This window comes from Muscardinus avellanarius (assembly GCF_963383645.1).
Source record: "Muscardinus avellanarius genome assembly, chromosome: 1".
NCBI lineage: Eukaryota > Metazoa > Chordata > Mammalia > Rodentia > Gliridae > Muscardinus > Muscardinus avellanarius.
Genome location: NC_137786.1, coordinates 207359880 through 207384944, shown reverse-complemented (window position 1 = coordinate 207384944; position 25065 = coordinate 207359880). Strand labels below are relative to the sequence as shown.

Below are 25065 nucleotides of genomic sequence, written 5' to 3'. Positions count from 1 at the left end.
ATACGTGTGCCAGTTGTTTTCAAGAGTCAATGAACCTTAATCTTTAGGCCAGCTCAGAAAACAAGAGGAACTTTCTGAAGCAGGTTCTTAAAACACTTTTCGAAGTGTCCTAATGTATATTCACAATGCCCAGTAGTACAGGGCTGTGGTATGTTCCTCATGGTGAGGTGGGAAAAGACTTTAAAACTTTGGAAATCTCCCGCCTGTTGCAGGAAACAACAAATGAAACAAATGAAAGGAACAATTATCCTAAAGGCTCAACATCAGAGGAAAGCAGAAGAGTGTGTACGCAGACACATCTATGCACACATGTAATGTAAATATTCAAAGTGGGCCCCATATGCATGTCTTAAAGGTTCATACACATTTTTAGCCCACTGACCATTCTGCTGCCGAAGATGGAGGAATGGCAGGTCATTTTTTACCTGACTTCTTGTTCTCCCTTTGAACTCTCTCCCTCAGCTGCCATGGATCATCTATTATCTATCAATCACCGATCTATCAAGCATCTACCTTTTATTTACCATCTATCTGAATCTAAGCATCACTCCCTGATATATGCTAAAGATTTCAGGAGGGACCCTTAGAAAAGCTGATTCACCTCATGCTGATACCCACTGCTCTCCTTCCAAAGGCAGCCAGCAGGTTGTTTTGAGCTTGCTGGAAAAAAAAGTGTTAATTCAAAGCTGACAGTGAGCTGCATTCCTGTCCACATGACAGGATGATCTCTGCCTCTCTCTCAATTCATGCCCCTCCTGTCACCATGACAATGACATCCTAGTGGGTGTTTAAGGGTGCAAAGGAGAGAGGCAGGATCAGAATTTCTGATGTTTGTCTTCATGAGCACATTGTTTAAAAGGTTTCCTCTGGGCTTTCGGTGAAGGTAGAAAATGCTCTGAAAGCATCACCCCAAAAGGTGACTTGTGTCCTGAGTCCTTCTGCAGAGGCCTGGTACATGCAGAGGCATAAAGGACTTTGAGAGCCTGAGGTTCCTGGATGCAGGCTGAACCTGGGAGAGTGAGATATTACCCCTTACTCTGAATCCCTGAGGCCTGGTGGGGCTCTCACCTCGCCGTTGAGGACTGCAGAGGCCTCCTGGCTCCTGTCCGAGGTGGGGTGCACCACAGGGAGGGCCGTGGGTTTGATCGCGATGAGCTGCACGGACCCAGAAGATGTGTCGAAGGGATCAGGTGCCGCCTTGCCAGAGCTGTCAAAGAGGACCGCTCCCTCTTCTTCATCACTTGCAGGCACTAAAGCACAACACAAACACATCACTTTCATGATGTAGGCAGCTGATGGAGGAGGATGGTTGTCAGGGCATTACTCAAAATGACCCCAGAGACGGCGGTGTCTGGTTTAGCGCCCAGGGCTCTGGCTGCTCGTGGTTCTTTTCTAAATTTGAGATCTACGCTACTTATCCCACTGTTGAGTTCTCAGTCAGTAGGAAAGAACTGCAAAGGTTTGAATTTAAATGGCAAAAACCAATCTTCCAAAACAATGACAAAATACATTCAGAAAAGAATAAAAGTCAGTGTATCCCCTATGCTCGAGTTGGAAATGGAAAGAGTGAATTTGGCCAAACCCTGAAACTGCTCTTAAAATCTGACTATAACCAGAGTAAGAGTATTCAGTGTGACCTTTGCCGCCAAAGCCACCCGCGTTTGTACGAGATTAATGTGACAAGTCTTGGTTGTACTTGTTGCTGTAGATGTGCTTTCTTCTTTATTTCTTTCTTTCTTTCTTTCTTTCTGTCTTTCTTTCTTTTCTGAAGGCCATTTCTCCAGTGATTTTGGTTTTGGTTTCTTTCATTGGTTTAAAACAAAACAAAAAACTATGAAATAACCACCATAGAAACTAATTTAAAGCTATAGACAACTGCCCTAATTATAGACTGATTTCTACTTACACTCTGTTAAATTAATTCTCCCATCTGACAGACCATTCTGCTGCAATAGCTAAAAGACACCAATCGGCGTTGTGCCTCATAATTAAGCTGACAGAAGAAATTCCAAGGCCAGTGGTATCTTGCTGATTTACTTGTTCTTAAAACATATTCCCAGGAAGTAACCATAGGAAGGACAGCTTATTGAGCATGGCTTGGTAAGAAATAAATTAAGCCCATTCAAATAACTATACTGGTAGACAATTTAGAAGCAAAATAGGTGTTACATAAAATATGAATGTAATAGAAGTGTATTCATCTTTCCTCCTTCCTGCTCAAGAGACTGGGATGTTATTTAAATTATTGAGAAACACATAGTTTATATCATTCTGTTATCATAATCATAGATGATCTGTCAAATTAAGCAAAGTAAATTGTTATTTTTTCCAATGTGGATAAAATTCCTCAAAGTTCAACAATGGGTTATAATTGGATTTTTATTTTATTTTTTTAGTTCTGCAGACTGGTTTACAATAGCAGATCAAACAGCCAATGACAGAGGGAAATCTGTATTCAGACACGTTGCTAGGCATCTATATTTTTATTTTTATTGCTTCTGGGTTGTGACACTCTCATCTCTCACCCTGTGGATAAGATCACGTGGACAGCATAACTATAACAGGACAGGAAAATGACACCCTGAAAATTGTGTAAGCTGGAGTTCTGTTTGACCTTCAGTTTCATAAAAGTCATATTCAGGTTGGTACAACAATTCTAGATTGTTAAAAATAATTAATTACCTTCTTTCCCAAAAGACATTATGGAGAATTCATTAAAAGACAGCACATTAAATATTAATACGTTAAAATGTTGTGAGTATGGCAGTTTCATGGGAGGTTTTGATGCATAGTTAGTCCCTGAAGTTAAAAACATGATAGAATGGTAAAGGCAAGGACCACAGTTAATCTAAAGAAGTGTCTTAGGATTCTATCATGTCACAATAGGTCTCATTGGACCTTATTTGCATCAAAGCCAGGCTTGGCAAGTTAGGGAGGCCCTCAGTAACTTAGCAAAGCCCTGTTTCAAAATAAAATATAAAATGGGGTTGGGAGTGAAACAGGGTTTTGCTAAGTTACTGAGGGCCTCACTAAGTTGCCGAGGCTGGCTTTGAACCTGTGATCCTCACATCTCAGCCTCCCAAGTACTGGGATTCCAGGTGTGTGCCGCCACAACCAGTTTATACAATTACTGTTCTTTAATAAAAAATAAAATAAGAAATATTAGTCTTTACTTCATTGGAAGCTCAAAGTATGAATAAAACTGAAACTGTTTTGGAGCTAGTATTGTTGACAAAACTTCCTTTATTGTCTTAATCCCATATCTCTCCTTAAGACCCCTGCAAGAAACTGGTAATCTTTCCCCTCAACTCTCCAATACTTGTTCTGCTTGATTCATCTGCCTGTGGCTATTAAGAGGCAACATCTGATCCAGTTTTGAGCCCGACAGTGAAATCTAAGTGATGAATTGATTAGAGAGGTTGTTTGCTCTGGAAAAAAAATATACATACATATATAGTTTATATATATGCTCATATATAATATTCATATATAAATATACAATGAAAATTTTAATACACATATATACATATATGTGTATGTATACACACACATACACACACACACACACACACACACAAAATGTTTCAATCTTGAACTTGCTTTTAACTCTTTTCTGGAAAACACCTTTTCAAAGGTGACATTGGGTTTGACTCAGCAGTTCAAATGTCTATACTCAGTTGAGAAAAATGTCAACTTGTTTTTTGCTTTCAAGACCCTAGCTTTCACATCTACCTTTCCAATTTAAATATCTTCATGAAATAGACCCTAAAATCATCTTACAGCTACAGTAACTATAGAGACCACAGAGCTACAAGGACCCTTGCCAATCATGTTGTTAGCAGGCTAGTGTCTTATCCTTTTAATGTCCTTATTTTTAAAAATAGGGATATTAGAAGTTACAGATATAACAAGCCTAGAGGAAAATAAGAACAGCTTTAGAATGATAGCCCAGTACATTAACACTTGTTAATTAACCTTAGTAACCCTAGCCTCTAGAATAAACACCAAGCCTTAAGACAACAGAGTTTGAATATTCTATGCCAAAAGAATAATCTATTTTCAAAGGTCGTATTCACACAAAAAGTGCTAATTCTTTTTTGCAGGCTGGCAAAATGAAGAAAATGCACCTTTATGTTTTCTCCACAATTCTATTCAGTATTACTTTATCCCTCCCTTCCCTCCCTCTCTTCCTTCCTCCCTTCTGTTCATATTCCAACCCAATCAAATACATTAGCAATTTTACTAGCATAATACTAGCTCTCACCTAATATTATGATGTAAAGAAGCCCTTTGATAAAAAGCCCACATGGAGGTTTCATGAGCGGTTGATTCTAGAGTACTGTTGAGTCTTACATAGAATGAGCTGGCCCAAACTCATAAGCTGGAGAAAAGAGCCTTTTCAACAAATGGTGCTGGGAGAACTGGCTATCCATGTGTAGAGAGATGGAACTAAATCCTTACCTCTCACCATGCACAGGAATCAACTCGAGATGAATCAAAGACTTACAAATTAGACCGGAGTCTGTGACGTTATTAGAGGAGAGCATAGGCTCAACACTACAACATACTGGCACAGGCAGTAACTTCCTCAACAAAACTTCCAAAGCTCAGGAAATTAAAGCAAGAATTAACCAGTGGGATGGCATCAAACTAAAAAGTTTCTTCTCATCAAAGGAAACCATTAATAACCTAAAGAGGAAGCCTACAGAATGGGAGAAGATCTTTACCAGCCACCACTCTGATAGGGGGCTAATATCCAGGATATACAAAGAGCTCAAAAGACTCTACACTAGCAAAACAAATAACCCAGTCAAGAAATGGACAACAGAACGCCGGGCATGGTGGCACACACTTTTAATCCCCGTGCGTGGGAGGCAGAGACAAGAGGATTGTGCAGGTTCGAAGCAAGCCTCGCTGGCTTAAGAGACCCTGTTTCCAAATAAAAATATAAAACTAGGTCTGGGTAGGGGCTGATTGGATGATGTGTGTGTATGTATATCTCCACAAGATTTTTTTTATCCCATTAAGATGTATGACTACAATGTACCAATAAAAATTTAACAAAAAATTAAAATTATAATTAAAAAATAGAAAAAAATAGGTCTGGGAGTATAGGTAGAAGGGCTTCCAGGAGCCCCAGTACCACCAAAAAAGAAAGAAAGAAAGAAAGAAAGAAAGAAAGAAAGAAAGAAAGAAAGAAAGAAAGAAAGAAGAAATGGCCACTTAAACTGAGTAGACACTTTTTACAAAAGAAGAGATATAATGGCCAATAGATACATGAAAAGATGTTCTACATCATTAGCCATCAGGGAGATGCAAATCAAAACTACACTGAGATTCCATCTAACCCCAATCAGAGTGGCAAACATAAAGAAATCAAATAACAACAAATGCTGGTGAGGATGTGGGGAAAGAGGAACTCTTTTACACTGTTAGTGGGAATGCAAACTAGTTCAGCCACTATGGAGATCTGTGTGGAGATTCCTAATAAAGGTGGGAATAGATCCACCATATGATCCAGCTATACCACTCCTGGGTATCTTTCCAAAGGGGTTGAAATCAGAGAACTACAGTAACATATGCATACCTGTGTTCATAGCAGCACAATTCGTAATAGCCAAAATATGGAACCAACCCAGGTCCCCATCAACAGATGAATGGATTGTAAAATTATGGGAAATACACACAATGGAATTCTATTCAGCTATAAAGAAGAACAAAATCATATCATTTGCAAGAAGATGGAAAGACCTGGAGAACATTATGTTAAGTAAGATCAGCCAAGCACAGAAAGAGAAAGGATATATGCTTTCTCTAATATGCCCAAACTAGGGAGCACAGAGGACACCAGAGGGACTCCAGATAATGGAAGGGAAATCTCAGCAAAGTTTGAATGGAAACATAGGAGAGGAAGAAGGCTGAACTTGATTAATGAGGATCTACATCCAAATATGTGTAAAAGAATGAATATGGCATGGTTACCCTGGACAATCATTGGTGGGGGGGAGGGGAAATGGGGGGGTAGAGGGCACCAAGTACAGTTTAAATGTATACCATTTATCTTCAATAAAAAATAAGTATATAAAAAAAGAATGAGCTGGCCCTATGTCTCCCTGAGTGCAACACTGTGGGAAAACCTGCAAATTCACTGGGTTTGATTTCAGGAAAAGCAAAATGTAACAAGCAAGCATCCTAAGCCTGAGAAGGATGGTTTCTTAATAAAACAAATAAAAGCTTCAACCCAGTACAGTAATTGATTTTATTCATGCTCCTGTCTTTTGTTTATTCCTGAACCAATATTTAAATAATGAAAGTGACCTAAACAGAATAAGGAGGCAGACAGACAGGGTGGACAGGCAGGAACAGCAAAGGTCGGCGGGGACACTTAGAGCTGGTCATTGCCACCAGTGGGTGAGGAGTGATGGGTCAGGAACCGGCTGCTCCCTCTTCCTCTATGAATTAAATACAGGGGAGGGCAAAGGGCATCACTTTGCAAATGTCTATAGACTGCTGGAGAAGTCTGTACTTGGCACATTTTTTATGTAAGAAAAAGGGCATAGAACAATACGTGCACTGTTTCTATTTTGTAAAAGAAAACAAAGCAAGATGACAAAACACAAAGACACATGTGCTTTGTCATATGCATGTTAAAGAGGCTGAAGAAAGATGCATGGTGAGTTAAATAGGGTCATTTGAGACCTGGGTTGGGTGAGTGGGCATTTGGGGTAGTGAGTGGTCTTTGATTTGATTTTTTTAAACTTCCAGAAAATATATAAAGGGAGAGTAGATGGGCTTGATCCAGATTTGGGTGCGATACCCGTTGCATTTCAATTGTTCCTCAGGATCCTTAGGGGGTTGGTTCCAGAATGGCCACAGATACTAAAATCCATGGAGGCTCAAGCTCCTTATGTAAAATGGTATATAATCATTGTCAACATAATCCACATTTTGGTGTGAGACTATAGTGCACCAATAAAAAAATAAATAAAATGGCATAGTATTTGCATGTAACCTGTACATATTCTCCCATATAATTTAAAACATCTCTCGATGACTTATCATACCTAGCACAATGTAAATATTACATAAACAGAATGTCTGTACACATTCAGTACAGGCACAATATTCCCCCCTGACATTTTCAATCCATCACTGGTTGTATCTGAGCTCGTGGCACCCTTGGATATGAAGCGCTGACTGTAGGTAGACAAAACAACCTTCCCCTGTGGCTTCACTGTCCGTAGTCTCTGCTGTCACCTTGCTCTCTCTACCCATGTCTCTTAGCACTTTGCCCTGAGAAAAAAAGAAGTTACTAAACTCAAGTCCCCAAATTCTAGAGCTTCTATGACTCTGGAACATTCCTTATGTGCTTCCCTGTCAGAGAGCTTACAGCAGGATTTCTGGTGGTCCTAAGGATTTAAAATTCCAGAAAAATCCCACATGTCACATCCTAATCCTGATGCAGAAAGCACAATCTCTGTCTTCCAGGTCATGTAGGATAAGGGGAAGAAAAGTTCAAGAACCAAATAGGCATGACAGTTTAAATAAGTGCTTTATATAATAGCAAGAAGTGGGAAGAGGGGTTATATCTTCTCTGCAGAATACAAAACCATTTTGTGTCTACCTTTCCTTCCGTCCTTTCTTCCTTGCTTCCTTCTTTCCCTTCTCTTTCTTTTTCCAGAGAGAAAAATAAGTGACATTTGAAGACAAAATAATATTCTGGTACTAGCTTCAAGAGTCCCTGACCTCTATTACATCAAATTCCTTTAAAAGGGAAACCCGGTTAAGCAGAGTGCCAGGTTGTCTAGCTTTTCCCCTGGCATTTCTGTAGGGGATCTTTTGAAATCCAAAAGGAACTTTCCCTGATTTGAAACCAGCAGCGCTGGGTCCCTGCATTTTGGGCTCTAGTAAGCCAGAAAGACCGTGTGGCGATGGGTCAGAACAAAGGTGGGATCCGGAGGGCCAGGCTGCACAATGAGGTCCGACAGATGTGATCCACAGGTGATGTCACAGCACAGTAAGAGAGCATAGGTGACTTCGAACCCCAGTTGCTAATCCTTTATGGAGAACCCCTAATGCTAATCCTTTTGGGGGGAGGAAATGATCTGTCTGTAAGAAAGGCTAAATGGTTAAGCTTCCCAAGAGAACTAAGCAAAGTGCTAATTTTTATTTTATGATAGATCTGTTCATTGTGTTTCTTTATAAGAGAGTTATATTTGCAATGTCTGGACTCACTAGTACAAACTGAACCCCTGAAACTCACCAGAGGGATCAAGGCAAGAACTTGAAGGAAACCTCTAGGGTGGGCAGCCACTCAGAGGCCAGCTATTTTAGTGGATCTAGTTCTAGAAATAACATGAATTCACCCAAAGAGTAGGAAAATCTCTAAGCAATCATCAATTCATTTTGCAAAGGGTTTCTCTAAGGAGCTGTACAATTTCTTAAAAATGGGGGGCAGAGGAGGTAGGATCAAACAATTCAGAAAAGGGGCTATGGTGATCATCCAAGAGGTTCTTAGCTGAAAGCCGGGCGTGGTGGCGCACGCTTGTAATCCCCGCGATTGGGAGGCGGAGACAGGAGGATCGCGCAGGTTCAAAGCCAGCCGCGCTGGCGTAAGAGACCCTGTTTCAAAAATATAAAAAATAGGTCTGGGAGTGTAGCCCGGAGGTAGAAGGGCTTCCAGGAACCCCAGTACCATCAAAAAAAAAAAAAAAGAGGTTCTTAGCTGAGACAATCTGGGGTTAGAATGCTCTGGGTGTGGGTGTGTGTGCAAGCCCATACAGGGTGTGTGCAGTGCACCCATGGGAGGGGTGGGGTGCTAGGCAGGAAGACTTCTCACCATTTCTCTTCCTTGTCTCCTCCTTTGTCGCTTTCTGCTGTGCCATTACATTCTGGGGTGAGCGTCTCCCCGAGCTGGGCTTCCCTGATTCGTTGCTGATGACAGAACCATCCTCACTGGGCGACCTGCTGGAGGTAACCATAGCAACAGGGGAGACAGTAAGTTTCGACTAGAACAGCCGCCTCTCAAGGTTATTTTGTTTGCACAGTTTAATGTCTATGGCCTTTCATTCCATTACTGGCAAAAAAAGAAATGATACAGAAAAAGAAGAAAACAAAACCCACCCACACTGCCACATAGGTGAGGTGGCTGGGTGCTCTGAAGTACATTCACCCACACTGGGCTCTGTAGGTAAGTTCAGTGAGCACAGCTCTCAGGTGCAGCTCTCGGTCCCACCAGGTCTATTAGCCCCAGTGACCATGGAAACGGTGGTTGCTGCGTTCCGGTAGCATGCCCTCCTTTAACACAGAGCACTTTGGATGCTGACTGTTTGAATCACATGGGTATCCTCAGACCTGTACAAAACATGGCTTTGTTTGGCTCTTCTCTTCATGGCTAAAACCTTGACTGTAAAGGATTGAGTCATCCCACTTACTCTGTCAGTCTCTCTCTCTAATGAAACTATTCACCATTTATATTTTGAAGCAACCAACTTGAGCTACTTGTTGCTTCAGGAAACACTTTTTGGGTGCCAAATTTGTGTCAGGCATGGGACCAGGAAGATAGATCTAGACACACAGATAAACCTCCACACCGTGCACTCTCACCGAGAGCACCTTCTATGTGCCAGGGACTGTGCTGAGTGCGTCCCAAACGGGTCATTTTCATGATCCTCTGATGCAGAGACAGCCAGCCTTGTCCAGCAAATGAGAAACATGAAGTTCACAGCAGTGGAAGCGCCTTGTCCAGGGCAATGCTGGGCAGTGGCCAGTCATCCTGGAAGCAGAGACATCCTCCACCCACACCCCAGGACACCTCCTTCACTGTCTTCACAGCAGCCCCAGGTGAGGGCGAGCCCCGGTTCTTGTTTCCTTCCATCAGGGCTGGACTCTTGCCTTTTGGAACTCTGGAAAATGGGCCCTCAAGGGACCCTCTCCCATAGGGTGACACTCTCTGAGCCTCAGATCATGCCAGTCTAGAGGTGATCTGAGCACAAAAACCAACAACCTGTCCTTTTGGAAGATATCTAGGAGGAAGCTACCTGGAGGCCTCTTATTCTACTGTCAATTGTCCACATTTAGAAAGCATTGGATCTGGCCCCTATAATGGAAAATTGACCAAAATGAATGCTCTTGACCAATAAGTAAGTAAGCAGCTTCTCAGGTGAAGGCTGTGTGCTCTGTAAGTCAGACACTGCTCTTCCTCCTCCTTTCTCCTTTTTCCTCCTCTGCTGGGAATTTAGAATTCTCAGTTCTGTACACATTAGCCCCCTAAAAGCCACCAACAGTGAAAGTTGGGGTACCTATAGGATAAGGCAATGTCTGCCAAGAGCATTTTACAGATCCCTAGAGCCAAAGTTCCACACACAAGTCTAAGTTTGGAAAATGTTCAATATAGTCTTTCTTTGGAGATTCTTAATGCATGTTAGCATATAAAAGGCTCTTATAGCCGGGCGTGGTGGCGCACGCTTGTAATCCCCGCGCTTGGGAGGCGGAGACAGGAGGATCGTGCAGGTTCAAAGCCAGTCGCACTGGCGTAAGAGACCCTGTTTCAAAAATATAAAAAAAATAGGTCTGGGAGTGTAGCCCAGAGGTAGAAGGGCTTCCAGGAACCCCAGTACCACCAATAAATAAATAAATAAATAAATAAATAAATAAATAAATAAATAAAAGGCTCTGATAGGTTCTAGACTCTTCTAGTTCCATTTAATGTAGCATTTCCCAATTTTTTGGCAATAAATCTTTTACTACAAAGCCTTTTAACACACGATAAAACTAGCAATACAAGGAATATAATCTGGGAAAACATGTATCATGCATTAGTTTATTGAATGCATATTATCATTTATCCAACAGTTATTTGACCGTTGAGTGTTGACTGTACAAATACATACACCCAGAAGACATGCCCCTGGACGGTTTTCAGAATCTAATGGATAATAGCATGCACTTTCCCAGCTGGGTTTTTTTTTGTGTGTGTGTGGTACTGGGGTTCCTGGAAGCCCTTCTATATCTGGGCTACACGCCCAGACCTATTTTTTTATTTTTGGAAACAGGGTCTCTTAAGCCAGCGCGGCTGGCTTCAAACCTGCCCGATCCTCCTGTCTCCGCCTCCCAAGCGCGGGGATTACAAGCGTGCGCCACCACGCCTGGCATTCCCAGCTGGTTTTATTGGAACAGAAAGGCTTTCACTTAGGTTCAGAAGGAAAAAAAGGCCTCTTCATAATCTATTTTCTATAAGGTATTTTTATACCTTTTCCCTCATTGGATCCTGACATAATTTTCTGACTCCTGTTCTTATTCCAAGAAAAAGTGTCAATGAGTAAATTTCTGTAGAGAAATCCAACTCTGCTTTATTATTTGCATAAGTTTGTAGAGGTCTGTTTACATGGAGCATGAACTCAAAGCTTCTGGTCAAAAATGCAGTGATGGGGTGTGTGTGTGTGTGTGTGTGTGTGTGTGTGTGTGTGTGTGTGTTGAGGGCATTTTTGAAAACAAAATATGTGACACTTGTAGGGTTGCAGTTTTAGACTACTGAACTCAATGGTCCCCATTCTGAAGATATGAGTAGACATGGAGTCTAGAACAGTCTTTGGGGTGTGGACTAATTCAACTGCTGAACAACTACAGCCAATTGCCAATTTAAGGGCTGTTTCCAACTGTCTGTCCCTATGGGATTGATTCCCCATCCTGGCCATCATGATATCCCAGTCAGAGCCAACAAAATAGCATCACCAAGATCCCCAACTGAAAAAAAAAAAAAAAAGATAATATTCTTCAGGCTATCTGAAATTGTTTGAATCATCATATTTCTGTTTTAAAATAAGTTAAAAATTGAAGCATATTAATAATTGTTGATTCATTGGTTTCCTCTATTTTTCACTTGTAAAACATTTTTTATGGTATTGAAGATGGAACCCAAGAGTGCTCTATCACTAAGCTACACCCTATCACTAAGCTACACCCTATTTTATTTTTTATATTGAGACAGGGTTTTTGAGACTAAATTACTCATGCTGGCCTTGAACTTGTGATCCTCCTATATCAGCCTCCCAAGTAGTGGGATTACAGGCATGTAACACTATACCCAGCTTCATTTGTAAAACTTTTCAGGTCACTGAAGAGACCCGTTCTGGGAGGTCCTACAGCCAGTCCTTTTTTTTTTTTTTTTTTTGGTGGTTCTGGGGTTCCTGGAAGCCCTTCTACCTCTGGGCTACACTCTCAGACCTATTTTATACTTTTTATTTAAAAACAGAGTCTCTTAAGCCAGCGTGGCTGGCTTCAAACCTGCGTGATCCTCCTGTCTCTGCCTCACAAGCGTGGGGATTACAAGCGTGCGCCACCACGCCCGGCTACAGTCAGTCCTTTCTAGCTCAAACAAGGAAATTAATATAGCAAGACAGGAAAAACTAAAAACATGATTAATAATGGGATTCCTCCTGGATTCGGTGTTTAAAATCTTCCCAAATGATCTCAAACTTCTACGATCAGCTATACTTGAATGCATAGAGCTGAGGTTTCTCCCACAGCCTGGGCAATGATGCAGTCAGCCCTTAGTAAAATTATATTTTTTCTAGAAAAATAATGAAGCAAATATAAAATTCATGTAGCAGAATAGACATTTGTTATGCTTTGGATTTAAAATATTCTCCAAATTTCATTCATGCAGACAGGTTTGGAGGTGGGGAATGACTGTAGGAGGTGGGTCACTGGGGCATGGCTTTGGATATTGTATTTGTCTTTAGTCTTCTCTTTTCTCTCTCCTCACCATGAGCTAAGAGCAGTTTTTCTTCTCTGCCATGCTCTAAACCCCTGCGGCTGCCCAGTTTCTGCCTCAGAGCCAGCCAACCATGGACTAAAACCTAAAAAAACATGAATCATAAATCTTTCTTCCTCTAATTTGTGCTTTTCAGGTATTTTGGTTGTATAGACAAAAAAGAAAGCTGACTAAAACAGCATTGTTTTCTTTATCTATTGTTTTATATTTCTCAATAAAAACTTGGGAATAATAATTAAGCTAGACTCCTTGCTAATCCAAGAAGAAATGCTTGTTCTAAATTTTTTAAAATTACTTATTACACAGCTTAAATTACTCAGGTAGATGAAAAAGAATTTTTATTCTTCCTGAAGTTCTATGTTAATATCCTAATTTTAGTAATTCTAATAATTCTCTTTCTTTTCAGTGTCTTTTAATTAGATGATAAATAAGTTTTCAATATGCCTTTATTGTATTTGGCAAAGATCATAATGAGAATAATTGTTGTAGGTAATATTACTTGTAAGTCAATTCAGATAAATCATCAATGGCTTCTCTGCACATTTCAGCTCTGCTCAGGCTCTGGTAATAGCCCCAATTTGTCCATGCCTCTCTGTAACTAAGCTTGGGGAGTATTCTCCCATACTTTTTCTGAATGTGACAACTTTGGCCAACAGAACAGTACCAAACAAGTTCCAAACTGAGATGACAAAAGCTTGCATTTGGAGGCTTGTTTTCTCACAGCCCTTAGAACCCTGAAATTGCCTTGTGAGAAAGCTAGGGCTAACCTGTTGAAGTATGAAGGACCAGGTAGAGAGAGACCTCAGTTACCTGGGTCACCCCAGAGAAGCCTATCACCAGCAAGTCAGCCTGGTTGACTCAAACTCCTTCATCTGACTGGAGACGCACAAGCAAGCTCAGCTGAGAGCAGCCAAACCGGGCTCACACTGTAAGGACCATCTCACTGAGCTCAGCCAAAACTGCTGGCTGAGCTAAATAACTTGTGGCTGTTTCAAGCAATTATACTTTGGAGTGGTTTGTTATGGGTCAATAGATAACTAATGTACATGCCTTCAACCTTCTTTCCTACACAAACTGATATCTAATGCTCTGTTCCTCTGTATTCTTTCAGAGGTTCCAAGAGTTTCTGGAAGAAAATGCAGCCTTGCTGCTTGCTTCTACTACAAAATTTGTGTATTTGATGTAGATGATTCTGCCTTGATCCTCAGACTACTATCTTCTCTTGGCTTCTTGGCTTCTACTCTCTTTGTCCTCACATCTTCCTTTTTGACACTTTTCAGTTTATTTGCTGATTTCTCCTCATTTTCTGGACCTCAAATCACTTCAATGTTCCAGAGTTCAGTTCTTGGATCTCTTTGCTTCTTTATCTGTACTCTCTTAGGTGATTCCCTTCCTGTCTGATGGAAAAACCAAACACTGACAACTCCTGCAATTATATTTATACTCTGGTCTCCTCTGAGTTCCAGACCTATATGGTTATGAATTCTCAACCTCTCCATTTACTTATCTGTAGGCATCTCAAATTCTCCAAGCCCACATCCAAACTCTTGGTTATCCCCTACAAACCTCCTCCAGACTTCTCCACCACAATAAATAGTAAATTCTTCTCCAACACAACAAATAGCATAGCATCCTCCAAGTCTCCCTGTGTCCACTCTGGATCCCTACAGCCCAGATTGAGTGCTTAAGTCACACAATGCCATTACTATTTTCAATCCCCTCCAATGATTCTAGTCTTTATTCACAATAAAATTTCATTCCTAATGTTGGTCTGTAAAGCCCAAAGGCAACTTCTCTGACTCATATGCTACTACTTCCTAGTGTATGACAGTCTCCTTGACCCTCTTGTTAATTCTTTAAGCACATGGCTTTGCACATGCTGTTCCATCCACTTGGAATGTTCTTCCCACAAACATCCTCATGGCTGACACTTCAATTCAATGAAGTCTTTCACTTATCAGAGAGGTCTTTCCTGGCTCCCTGTCTAAAATAGCATCACACAACCCCGCCACCTCTCTATCCCCTCACTGTGCTGTTTTTCTTCTTCAAACTCATCACCTCCTGACCTAGCAATGAATAGACCTTACCCATGTTTCTATTGGTTTATCATCTATCTCTCCCCACCAGATTGTAAGCTTCATGAGAACAAGAACTTTGTCTTGTTCACTGAAATATCCCCATTGTCTGGCAGAGAGCAAACAATTTACATGTGTGTTTGATAAAGGGAGGGGAAGAATGAGGCAGGGAAGATGTGGCTATTCCAACCTTATTAGTGGTCTCAAGTAATAGAGAAGAAGGTTGGCAATGAGTGTTGGTTTTTCCAGCCAACGGGGCTGCCATGGGGTTCATTACCTATTTCTGAGGCCACTGCAAAGACCTTACAATGAGTCTCTTGGCCTCCAACCTGACCTTCTCCACCTCTCATCCGCCTGATGGGAATCCTTGGGAAATGCAGACTGTATGCCACCATCTCCCTAAAGAACTTTCAGTGGCTTCCCATTGCCAAGTGAATAAAGGTCCGTCTCAGCCTGGCAGTCAAGATATGCATGTCTTTCATCCATCTCTGGTTTTATCCTTCACTACATCCCAACCACAACCCCTGTGAACTCCAAGGACACTCACCATTCAGAGGACATGCCCATCCTCCTCTCTCCTGGATGAGTGTCTTTCTCTTTTCCCACATGTTCAGACCCCACTATCCTCGAAGTTCATCTGAAACAACCTTCTCCATGATGTGCCCTGGGTGGCATTGCATTTTCCCTCCTCTGTTTGCCAGCACTTTACTCAAACCCCATGCAGGTACCCATACATCGTCATGCCTGGTTGGCCATTATTATCTCTGCCTCCTCCATCGCCAGATCCTTGGGATCAGGAATCAATCTTATATGTTTCTTCAGCCCTCCTAATGCCTGTCAAAGTGCTCTGTTCATAGTAAAAACTCAATAAGTGGTTTTGACTGAAATCAGAAACTCTATTGAGCAACTGCCAGGTAAAATACAGCTATCCTGAATCAAAGGCACAACTTTTAAGGGACAATTAAAACATAAGTGTGACATGAGAGGCAAATGTGTTAGATTCAATAGAGGAGCTACCCCTCCGCTCTTGTGGTTGATCAATGAGATTGAAACCTCACAGAGTATGGCTCCTGTGGAGCAGGTATTGTGATTCTCACCATCTCCTTTAGTCTCCTTTTCAATATTCCAAATGAGCATGAAGGGGAATTTTGAAAGAGAACAGTAGCTGCTCTCTCCCATCAGTAATTTCTCTTGTTGATGCAGAGAGGCTGAAGTTGGACCCGTGCCTACCTCTTTCTCGTCTCAGTGGACTTGGCTGTCTTGATGGTACTCCCGTCCTGAACAATGTCTCTCTCCTGAGGAGCATCTCTAATGGGCAGAGGGAGGACCACCGTTTCCTGAGTCACTGGGATGACCTCCTCGTCTGCCCCTTGCTGGCCCAAGTGCTGCTTGGCGTAGTCAAATCCTTGCACGGGCTGCAAAGGTGGACACAGATTTGTGGTCATGTTTCTAGAGAAGCATCTTTAATGATGGCTATAGGGAAGAAAGGCAGGAAAATGCATGTAACAGGGCACTCTTAGTTTTCAGACGAATAAGAGTTAACTCAAACCCCATCATTATTTCTGTCTTGCAAAAATCAAAATCTTTTTAAATTCCTCTCAGGTACAGAATCTCTACAGATAAGACTTGCTCATAAAAATAAAGAGCCTAAACAAAACACACATAGGTGTATGAGAAGAAACTTCTTCTAGATACGTTAGATCATTTAAGTCAATGGATACTGCTAATTAGAAACAAGTCTTAGCTGATATGTTGATTATGCCATTACAGGTCCCTTATCATGTTCTGATTAGAAATATTTGGTTCCCCTTAAACTCTACTCACATGCAACTTTACATGTTATAGCATGTGTGTGACTTTGACAAGTCAGTTGAACAGTAAACCTTAATTTTCTCATGTGAGAAATGAAGATAATCTTATTTGCCTTACCTTTACCAGCCTCTAGTATAAAAGTGAATTGCAGCTCTGAAAACAAGGGAATATACTACCACATGTGAAGCAGCCCAATCATTAATAATGATATGGACTTTAGAGAATTGCTCTTTAGTTCAGACTTCTCCCTTAAGCCAGCTGGCTCTCTGGTAATTCATTCCTGGGAAATAAGCAAAGCTTTTATTGCACAGCCTCTGAAATCCCAAGGGGATGAGGCAACTGTGAGCAAGATCCAACAGACAGCTCTTAGTAGGGTAGTCAAATTCCAAGAGGGATGTTTAAGCAGTTTCTGGATGTGTCTTTATTTTGCTTTACGCCTCAGTGTAGTACAGAACAGACTCGAGGTGGAACGGTGCGATGAGGAAGAGCGGCAGATCTGAACACTGATTGCCTGGGCTCAAGTCCCGACTTTACCACTCATTAGCTGTGTGACCTTGGGAAAGTGATCAACATTCTCTGACATCAGTTTCCTCGTCTCGAAAGATTATAATAGATGAACTAGAGCTAGCGATAATGTGAACAGGATAAAGTGTATGTGTATGAGAGGGATATTTAACCACTCAAAAGGATTAAGTATGTAATTCAAATTCAGCATTTAGCCAAGTCACTGGGGCATAAAATGCTCAAACGGCATTAGTTATTAATGCTGCCTTCCTACTAAGTCACAGTCCAGGTAAAATGGACGTCAGTGATTCGCTTTCAGAAAATCTGGAGACGAAACTCAAGCCCTCCAATTTAGAGTAAGTGCATCAGAACTTGATACAAAAGGAGGCTCCTCCTGCAGCAACTAACTTGGCTAGGAAGCACAGCAGGAAGGCACTAGCTAGATTTAACAATCTGGAGTCTAGAACCATGGCCTAACCTGTCAGACCTTACTACTGTATCCCAGAACAGGATGGGGCCTTATTGCTAAATTCAGCCAAGGTTCTTTACTTGAGGCTGCCTACAGCTTCGCCATGGATGGTTCTCTGATTTCATGGGGAACTTTGAGACATATGGCCACTCACCTTCTCTGACATACTCTCTGACCCAAGTGTGAACAGTGACATTCTGATACCAGGACCCGGGATTGAGTTTCTGAAACAGTATCAGCTAAAGGGACAGTGTCTTCTCCCCTCAGCCCCTGGCCCTTTACCCCATGCTGCATGAAAGAACAGAGCCTCTGGCTCCTTGATGATGCCCCTCGAATACTGAATTGCCTACTCTGCCCACAGCCAACTGATCAACATTGGATCCAGCTTCTGGGATGTCTCTGGAACCTTCCCTTTTCTCCTTAGGCCTACTGATTCATTGTCTTCTTGGTCTTTCTGCTCCCATTTGGCTCCTTTCCAGGTCCACCCTGGACAAGCCTCCAAGGTTATCTCGCTGAAAACCATATCTGGCCATGTCACTCCTCATTAAAAATGTTTCACAGCAGCTGGGCATGGTGCCGCACACTTGTAATCCCTGCACTTGGGAGGCAGAGACAGGAGGATCGCGCAGGTTTAAAGCCAGCCTTGCTGGCTTAAGAGACCCTGTTTCCAAATTTAAAAAATAAAAAATAGGTCTGGGAGTGTAGCCCAGAGGTAGAAGGGTTCCATCCCTAGTACCACACACACACACAAAAAAGTTTCACAGCACCCAGCCTCTTTGGCAAGGCACCCAAGGCCTTGGTTTGGCTAACTCCTCTGGTCCAACCTCATTTCCTGTTGGTCCCTTTTCTGCCACACTCCCTAACCCTCTTCTGCCCTATTCACTTTTATTCCTACAACCCTAGCTTGTTCTGGGACTATGCTGTGTGTTGGAGATATAAAGATGAACAATAACTGGTCCCTCACCCTCAAGGAGCTCACAGACTCAGCCTTATTATTGGTACCATAGTGGGGACATCACATAAATCATGCCATTGTATCCTCACTATAGTTCAAAGAGGTAGGTATTATTGTGAGATACCATTTTACAGACAAAGAAACAGGTTTAGCGGGGTTAAGCAACTTACCAGGGACTGCACACCTGGTCTGTGATAGAACCAGCATTTGAACCTAGCACTATGTATCCAGCATCAAAACAACTGTTTTAATGAGCCCATGGTGCCCTGCCCTTCTGCAGTCACCATCTTGGTTGGGACTCTCTTTTTGTACTTGGCCTGGCTCCTGCACTAAGACTCAAGGCTGGTCTGTGGGGACTTGGAAGTCTCTAACAGCCAAGACTTCCCTGCATGAGGGGCATAAGCTGGATCTGGTCTTGTCTCCCTTCCATCCACACTCTCTCTGGACTTGACTTCTTACTCTTCACAGTGAGTTGAAGCTATATGCTGGTTACTTAAGGTGACTGGGTCTATTAAGGGTGTGTGAAAGGAGAGATATTTGGGAATGACAACTTTAAAGGTGGCCCTTGTTATTAATCATAATAATTCTTATATATGCTTGGTATTTATAGAGCACAAAACATTGGCACGTTATTTTGTCCTCACAACAACTCTATGAGGTAAGCAGGGCAAAAATCACAGTCTTCATTTTAAAGATGAGAATACAAAAGCTCAGAAAGTGTCAGTGATTTATTCAAGATCAAACAGGTAAATGGCGGAAAACTGAAGACTAGTTCCTCACTATTCTGATTCTTCAGGTAATGATCTTCAACTTACAACTTGAAAATTATGTAAGATTAATTAATTGCCCATTAGACACACTGCCAACCACCATGATAGAACACCATGAAGTACCTATGAATAGTTACTTCAATGAATTTTATAAAATTATCAAATAATTTGAAGGTAGATATATCACCAGCACACTTTTTTTTTTTGAGATACTGGGGATGGAACCAGGGACTTTCTACCTCTGGGCTACACTCCCAGACCTATTCCTATTTTATATTTTATTTGGAAACAGGGTCTCGCTAAGTTTCTGACAGCCTCACTAAGTAGCTGAGGCTGGCTTTGAACCTGCATGATCCTCCTGTCTCAGCCTCCCAAGCATGGGGATTACAAACATGCGCCACCACGCCCAGCTTACCAAGACTTTTTTAAGGAAAAATAAAAAGCATGTGTAACAATAAAAGTCAACTCGTATAGAATATTATGTCCTGGGCACAGCTCTAAGCTCTAAGCAATTTACATATACCAGCTCACTTTACAACAACTTATCCATGAATATTGTTATCATCCCCATTTTATAGTTGGGAAACTCAAGAAACAAAGTAATTTTCCTTAGCTTATACAGGTAGTATGTGAGAAAGAGGAGGCCGATGACTATTCTCAGAGGGTGGATGCCCTGCCCCAAGCCAACCACTGTGAGCTCTCCAAGCTCTATTCTGCATCTGTATATGGCCCTAACTACTTTCTCCTAAGAATGCCTGTTCCAGGGAACCATATTTTCTTTAATTATATAAAAGGGAAAACTGGGTGAGAAGGCTGTAAATCTAATGAGAAAGAATAAGAAGAAATGAATTAGGAAGAAATGAGGCAACCAAAGTCATGATGCCTGGCCCACTTGCTTTCATTATTTCCTCAGTACCCAACCTGCAGTTGCCACCTGGCAACAATGGGAGCAGGGAATATCTGTGTACCCCATCTCTGCAGAAGGGTGAGGACCCATGCCCTGGCCTCAGCTCCCAGGAAAGCCACACTCACCTCCTCTGCTTTGCACATTAAGTTTACTACTGAGTCTCAGGAAGGGTCCCCAGGACTTCCCCTGGTCAGTAGCCTGCAATCACACAATCATCCCCAGGGTCGTCCACCTAGTCTATGGATCAGTGGTGAAGGCTGACATTTTCATTCTGCCTTGTCCTTTGATGGTCACTGAATTCTGTTCACACACACATACACATACGGTTGTGAGAAGTAGCAGAGCTCCTCTCTCCAATACTGCAGTGTCCCTGGCTTGCAGCGACTGCAGGAATGCAGCAGGGAAGAGCCCATTCCACTCTGCTGGTTTCCTATGATGAAAGAGCTTGGGAAATCAAAGCACTTCACCCAGCCTAACGGAGGAGGTAGACAACCAGCAGCACCACACATAAGTGAAAGCAACCAGCTCACAAGACATCAACTCACTTGGTTTTCAGCATCAGCCAGGTAGCCCAGGAAGCACAATGCACAAAGAGAGACCATGCAGAAAGAGCTGCGGAAAGCCACCAATAGTGATCTGTCCCAACTCCAGAGAGCTTTTCAGCCAGAAGGAATGCTGCGAGCCTGTGTCGCCCAACTCATCTTGGCAGATGAGTAAGGTTTAGGTTTAATCTGCAAAACAAGGACGCCACTTGCAACCTCAGTGTGGCATGCTTTGCATTCCTGGACTGCTGCAATTAGCTTCTGGTAATTACTATCACATCTCAAAGGCTCATGTTGTAACCAAGCTAAGATGGAAACGAAACACTCCTCTTTGGAACAGTTTCGTCTTTCACTGTTTACAATTCCCCCTGTACCTTTCTCACCAACATTCTGCTGCACCTGGGAAGCAGGTGCCTTTGTGTCAACAGAAGCAGAACAATGTTCTTTGGGGCTTGGCTCTTCGGTAGACAGAGCGCCTAATTGAGATGCAGCTTCACAACAGGTGTATCGGTTTAGTAAACAGTAAGAATCCTGTGATTTCTCTGGCAGAAGCAAGGCATGGACAAGCAGAGAGAAGGAAGGTATGCATGACCCCCAGCAAGGACGATGTGAGTGCCAATGCATATGTAGTGTGAGGGGCCATTTGCTGTTTCTGCACAGGTAGATACAGAACAAAGGTTCAGAGCAGGAAGCCGATCCTCCCTGCCCAGTCTTGGGGTTTTGGTAGGTGTGTAATATAGAAAGAGCTCAAGGATGCAGATGGGGGCCTCAGTGGCACCCCTGCTGTCAGCTGGATCACTGCACAGATCTTTTGTCTTTCTTCCCCTTGGGCTTTTAGCTGTTAAGTGAGGACAATAAAACCTGCCCTGACTGTGACCTACCTCCTGGGCTGCTGTGATAAACAACAGGGTGACAGATCTGAAGAGCCAGCAAATTGTGAGGTGCTACTTCAACTCAGGTGTTAGGGTTAGAACATTTCCCTCAGGGAATATCATGAGGGCAGCTCCGTGACTGGAAGATTAGGCTTCAGACCTTCCCCAGTCCATGGCCAGACCCCAGAGCTAAATGAAGATAGGCACCAGAGATGCCTAAGCGACAGAGGACGTTTGATGTCTGCCAGGCCCCCACCCTGTGGCTTGTCGATCATGGCGGCTGCTGGAGATCAGTTACTCAACAAGCGGAACAGGGCATCTTTTGAAAGATGATGTGCCCAAAGGAGTCTTGCATTCGGAGCCAAGAGACATTGTCTTAGTCAGTTTGGGCTGCCACAACAAAATACCACAGATGGGGTGGCTTAGGAACAACAGATGTTGATTTCTCACAGTTGTAGAGACGGGATGTCCAAGATTGAGATGTCAGCATGGCTGGGCTCTGCGGAAGGCCCATTTATTGTCCGGCTGCAGACTGCCAATTTATTTTGTCCGAGGACAGCAGAAGAGGCAGTGATGCTCCCTAAGGCTTCTTTTAGAAGGTGCTAATCTCATTCCCCTGGGGCTCCACCCCCATGACCTAATTAATCACCTCCCAAATACCTGCTAACACCATGATGCTGGGGGCAGATTTCAACATATAAACACGGGGGAGCACATATTTATTCATACCATAGCACACCTAATTCTGCCATTGGTTCTGTTACTTACTGACCACGTGACCTTCAAGGAATTACTTTTCATGTATAGATGAGGAAATCTGAGCCAGGAGTGGTGGGGCATGCCTCTAACCCCAGTACTTGGGAGGCTGAGATGGGGGAGGATTGCAGGCTCCTGGCCAGCTTCAACTTATCAAGACCCTGCTTCAAAATAAAAAATTAAAATAGGGCTGGGGGATGTAGCTCAAAAGGTACCCCTGGATTCAAGATTCAATCCCCAGTATCTATCTGCCTCTCTCTCTCTCTCTCTCTCTCTCTCTCTCTCTCTCTCTCTCTCTCTCACACACACACACACACACACACACACACATATTTACAAAAAGGAGGACAGCTGGTTAAATGATCTCTAAAGTAATTTCAGGCCTCTCTAGCTCCTAGTTTTCTGCACCTGTTTCCTCGTCTGTAAAATACTGTTCCTTCCTCAAATGGATGTTGTAAGGGTTAGAGAACTGCCATGTGTAAACCACTTGGAAGCATTTGTGCAAAGACAGAGCATCAATATAAGCCTTAGTTGTCAATCATGTACCAATTAAGACATGAAGGGTCCCCTTTCAAAACGAGGGTTGTCACAATGCTCCTGAGGGCACCATGATGGTCTCACCTAGAGGGGAAGGCGGGCAGAGCCTCTCCAGGCCACGCTCCCACCCCTCGCCCACGGGCTCTGCCTACCTTGGCTCTCTGAGGCAGGTTTATCATCGTGTCTGGCTTGAAGTCGTTCTTGTTCTTCCTGCAGAGCACAGCGGTGATGATGATGATGATGACGGTGACCACGGCGATGGGCGCCAGCACCGCGGCGATGATCCACAGGTTGTTGGGCGGGTTCTTCACCACAGCTGTGGGAAAGAGCCAGTGGGAAGCACATGACCAGGAGCAGCTGGAAGAGGGAAGCAACTCACGCCTCCATCCACCTGGCCCCAAGTCTTGGGACAGGAGGAAGTGGGGTTACAAGGATTCAGAGTCAGCTTCTGCTGCTGTAGCTGTGTGACCTTGGGCAAGTCACTCATGCTCTCTAGTCTCAATTTCCTCATCTGTAAAATGGGGGTGTCACTTTGTGATGTTTGAGTGTGGTCCCTAGTCGATGCTCAATAAATTCTAGCCTCCACTATTTTAACACATTAAGTCCCAAGTTTACAACTCTGTGAATATTTCAATGAAATTGCTACATGCGCATTAAAATTGGGTGGAAGCCATACTCTAGAGCTTACATATACTATTGTTTTAGTTAATAGTACATTACAATATTACATTATATTAAATTACATTATAATATTAAATAATCATAATGTAATTGTTATTCTTACATAATTACTTTATATATCATGTCATTCTATTTAAGTTTTTATGGGTGTTTCATATGTGGGATGATGGGACAAAATGGTTTAAAAGGAGGAAGAGGAGGAAGATGAATCAGAATCAGTTTTCCTCATGGGTGATGTCCAAGGATCAAAGGGAAGAAGAAGGAAGAAATCTGAAGAGTAGAAGTGCGTGCTAGAATCAAGAGGCAAGAGCCACTCAGAGACAACTCTGCATATTGTAGTGAAGTTGCCCTGTGAGTGAGCGATGAGGAAAATGTGAGCAGATGGGTCTCCCCCGGAGTGGCTGTCTGGGAAGCTTAGAAACGCCACAGTCTAATCAAAAGGATCTGGCTGTCCTCGGAACTTGAGTAAAGAAAAGAGTAATGAAGGGCTTCAGCAGAAAGAAGATGCTAGAGAACAGCAAGTGTCTCTGAGGGGATGGGGCTGGAATGAATTAACCTGGGAAGGGGACAGGGGGAAGGTCATACAGTTGAATACGTCTGTCAAAACCCACCAAATGATACACTTAAGATCCCTATGTTTCACTGTATGTAAATTCTTAGCTTAAAACAAATCACAAACACTGACCTCCAGTCAAGATATGCATGTTCAAGGGTTTAGGATTGAAGTCTACTGATGTTGGTGATTCACTTCTCCCAAACAAGTAGCTAGGTGAATGGAGGAACAGATAAACCAACACATGATAAAAATAATAAAATGCTAATGGTGAATATTAGGTGGCGGGCACATGAGTGTTTGCTATAATTCTTTCAACTTTTTGGTAAGTTGGTTAGAAAAATGTAACATAAAGGAGGAGCGAGCCCTTGACACTAAGATGAATGAGTCTCCCCCAGGGTCATTGATGGGGATTCTTGGAACACACTTCAGTCCAATCAGAAGGACCAATATGCTTTCAAAACTGGAGTACAAAAACCAGTACCAAAGCAAATGTCTGTGGGTAGAAAAAGGGAAGGGAGTAGTATCTGCAGGAATCTGGAAAAAGAAGCAAAGGGCAGGCAAGGGCTTGCCCACACTGGGGAATGTGCTCTGCTGCAGATGTGGGCAAACTGGCCTGTGGCAGGTCTGTCTTGGTGGCTGATGAACTGTTAGAGTTTGGGGGTGCTGTTCATTACTACCACCCAAGTTGGTAGTAGCAATGAGCTTGGGGCTACTGTCCAACTCCTAAGCTGATCTGGAAATGCATGTTTTTAAATACCGTCCAAGCTCTGGTGATGCTCACTAATATATTTTCAGTCAGGACTTCTACCCTGAATTCTAAATTCCACTCAAATCTCCAACTGGATATTTATAGA

At 42.7% G+C, this 25065-nt stretch overlaps 1 protein-coding gene across 1 annotated transcript in view; it reads right to left on the bottom strand.

Annotated features, from left to right (window-relative positions):
* The window catches only part of KIAA1549L (KIAA1549 like), a gene marked incomplete at both ends in the record, with an annotated part of 277076 nt that overhangs the window by 46621 nt on the left and 205390 nt on the right, over window positions 1–25065 (bottom strand). Inside the window, 4 exons of the mRNA XM_080690604.1 lie at window positions 1069–1250; window positions 8840–8967; window positions 16081–16265; window positions 23127–23290. Of these exons, the coding sequence (XP_080546730.1) occupies window positions 1069–1250; window positions 8840–8967; window positions 16081–16265; window positions 23127–23290 (659 nt within the window). The remainder of the gene's footprint in view (window positions 1–1068; window positions 1251–8839; window positions 8968–16080; window positions 16266–23126; window positions 23291–25065) is intronic.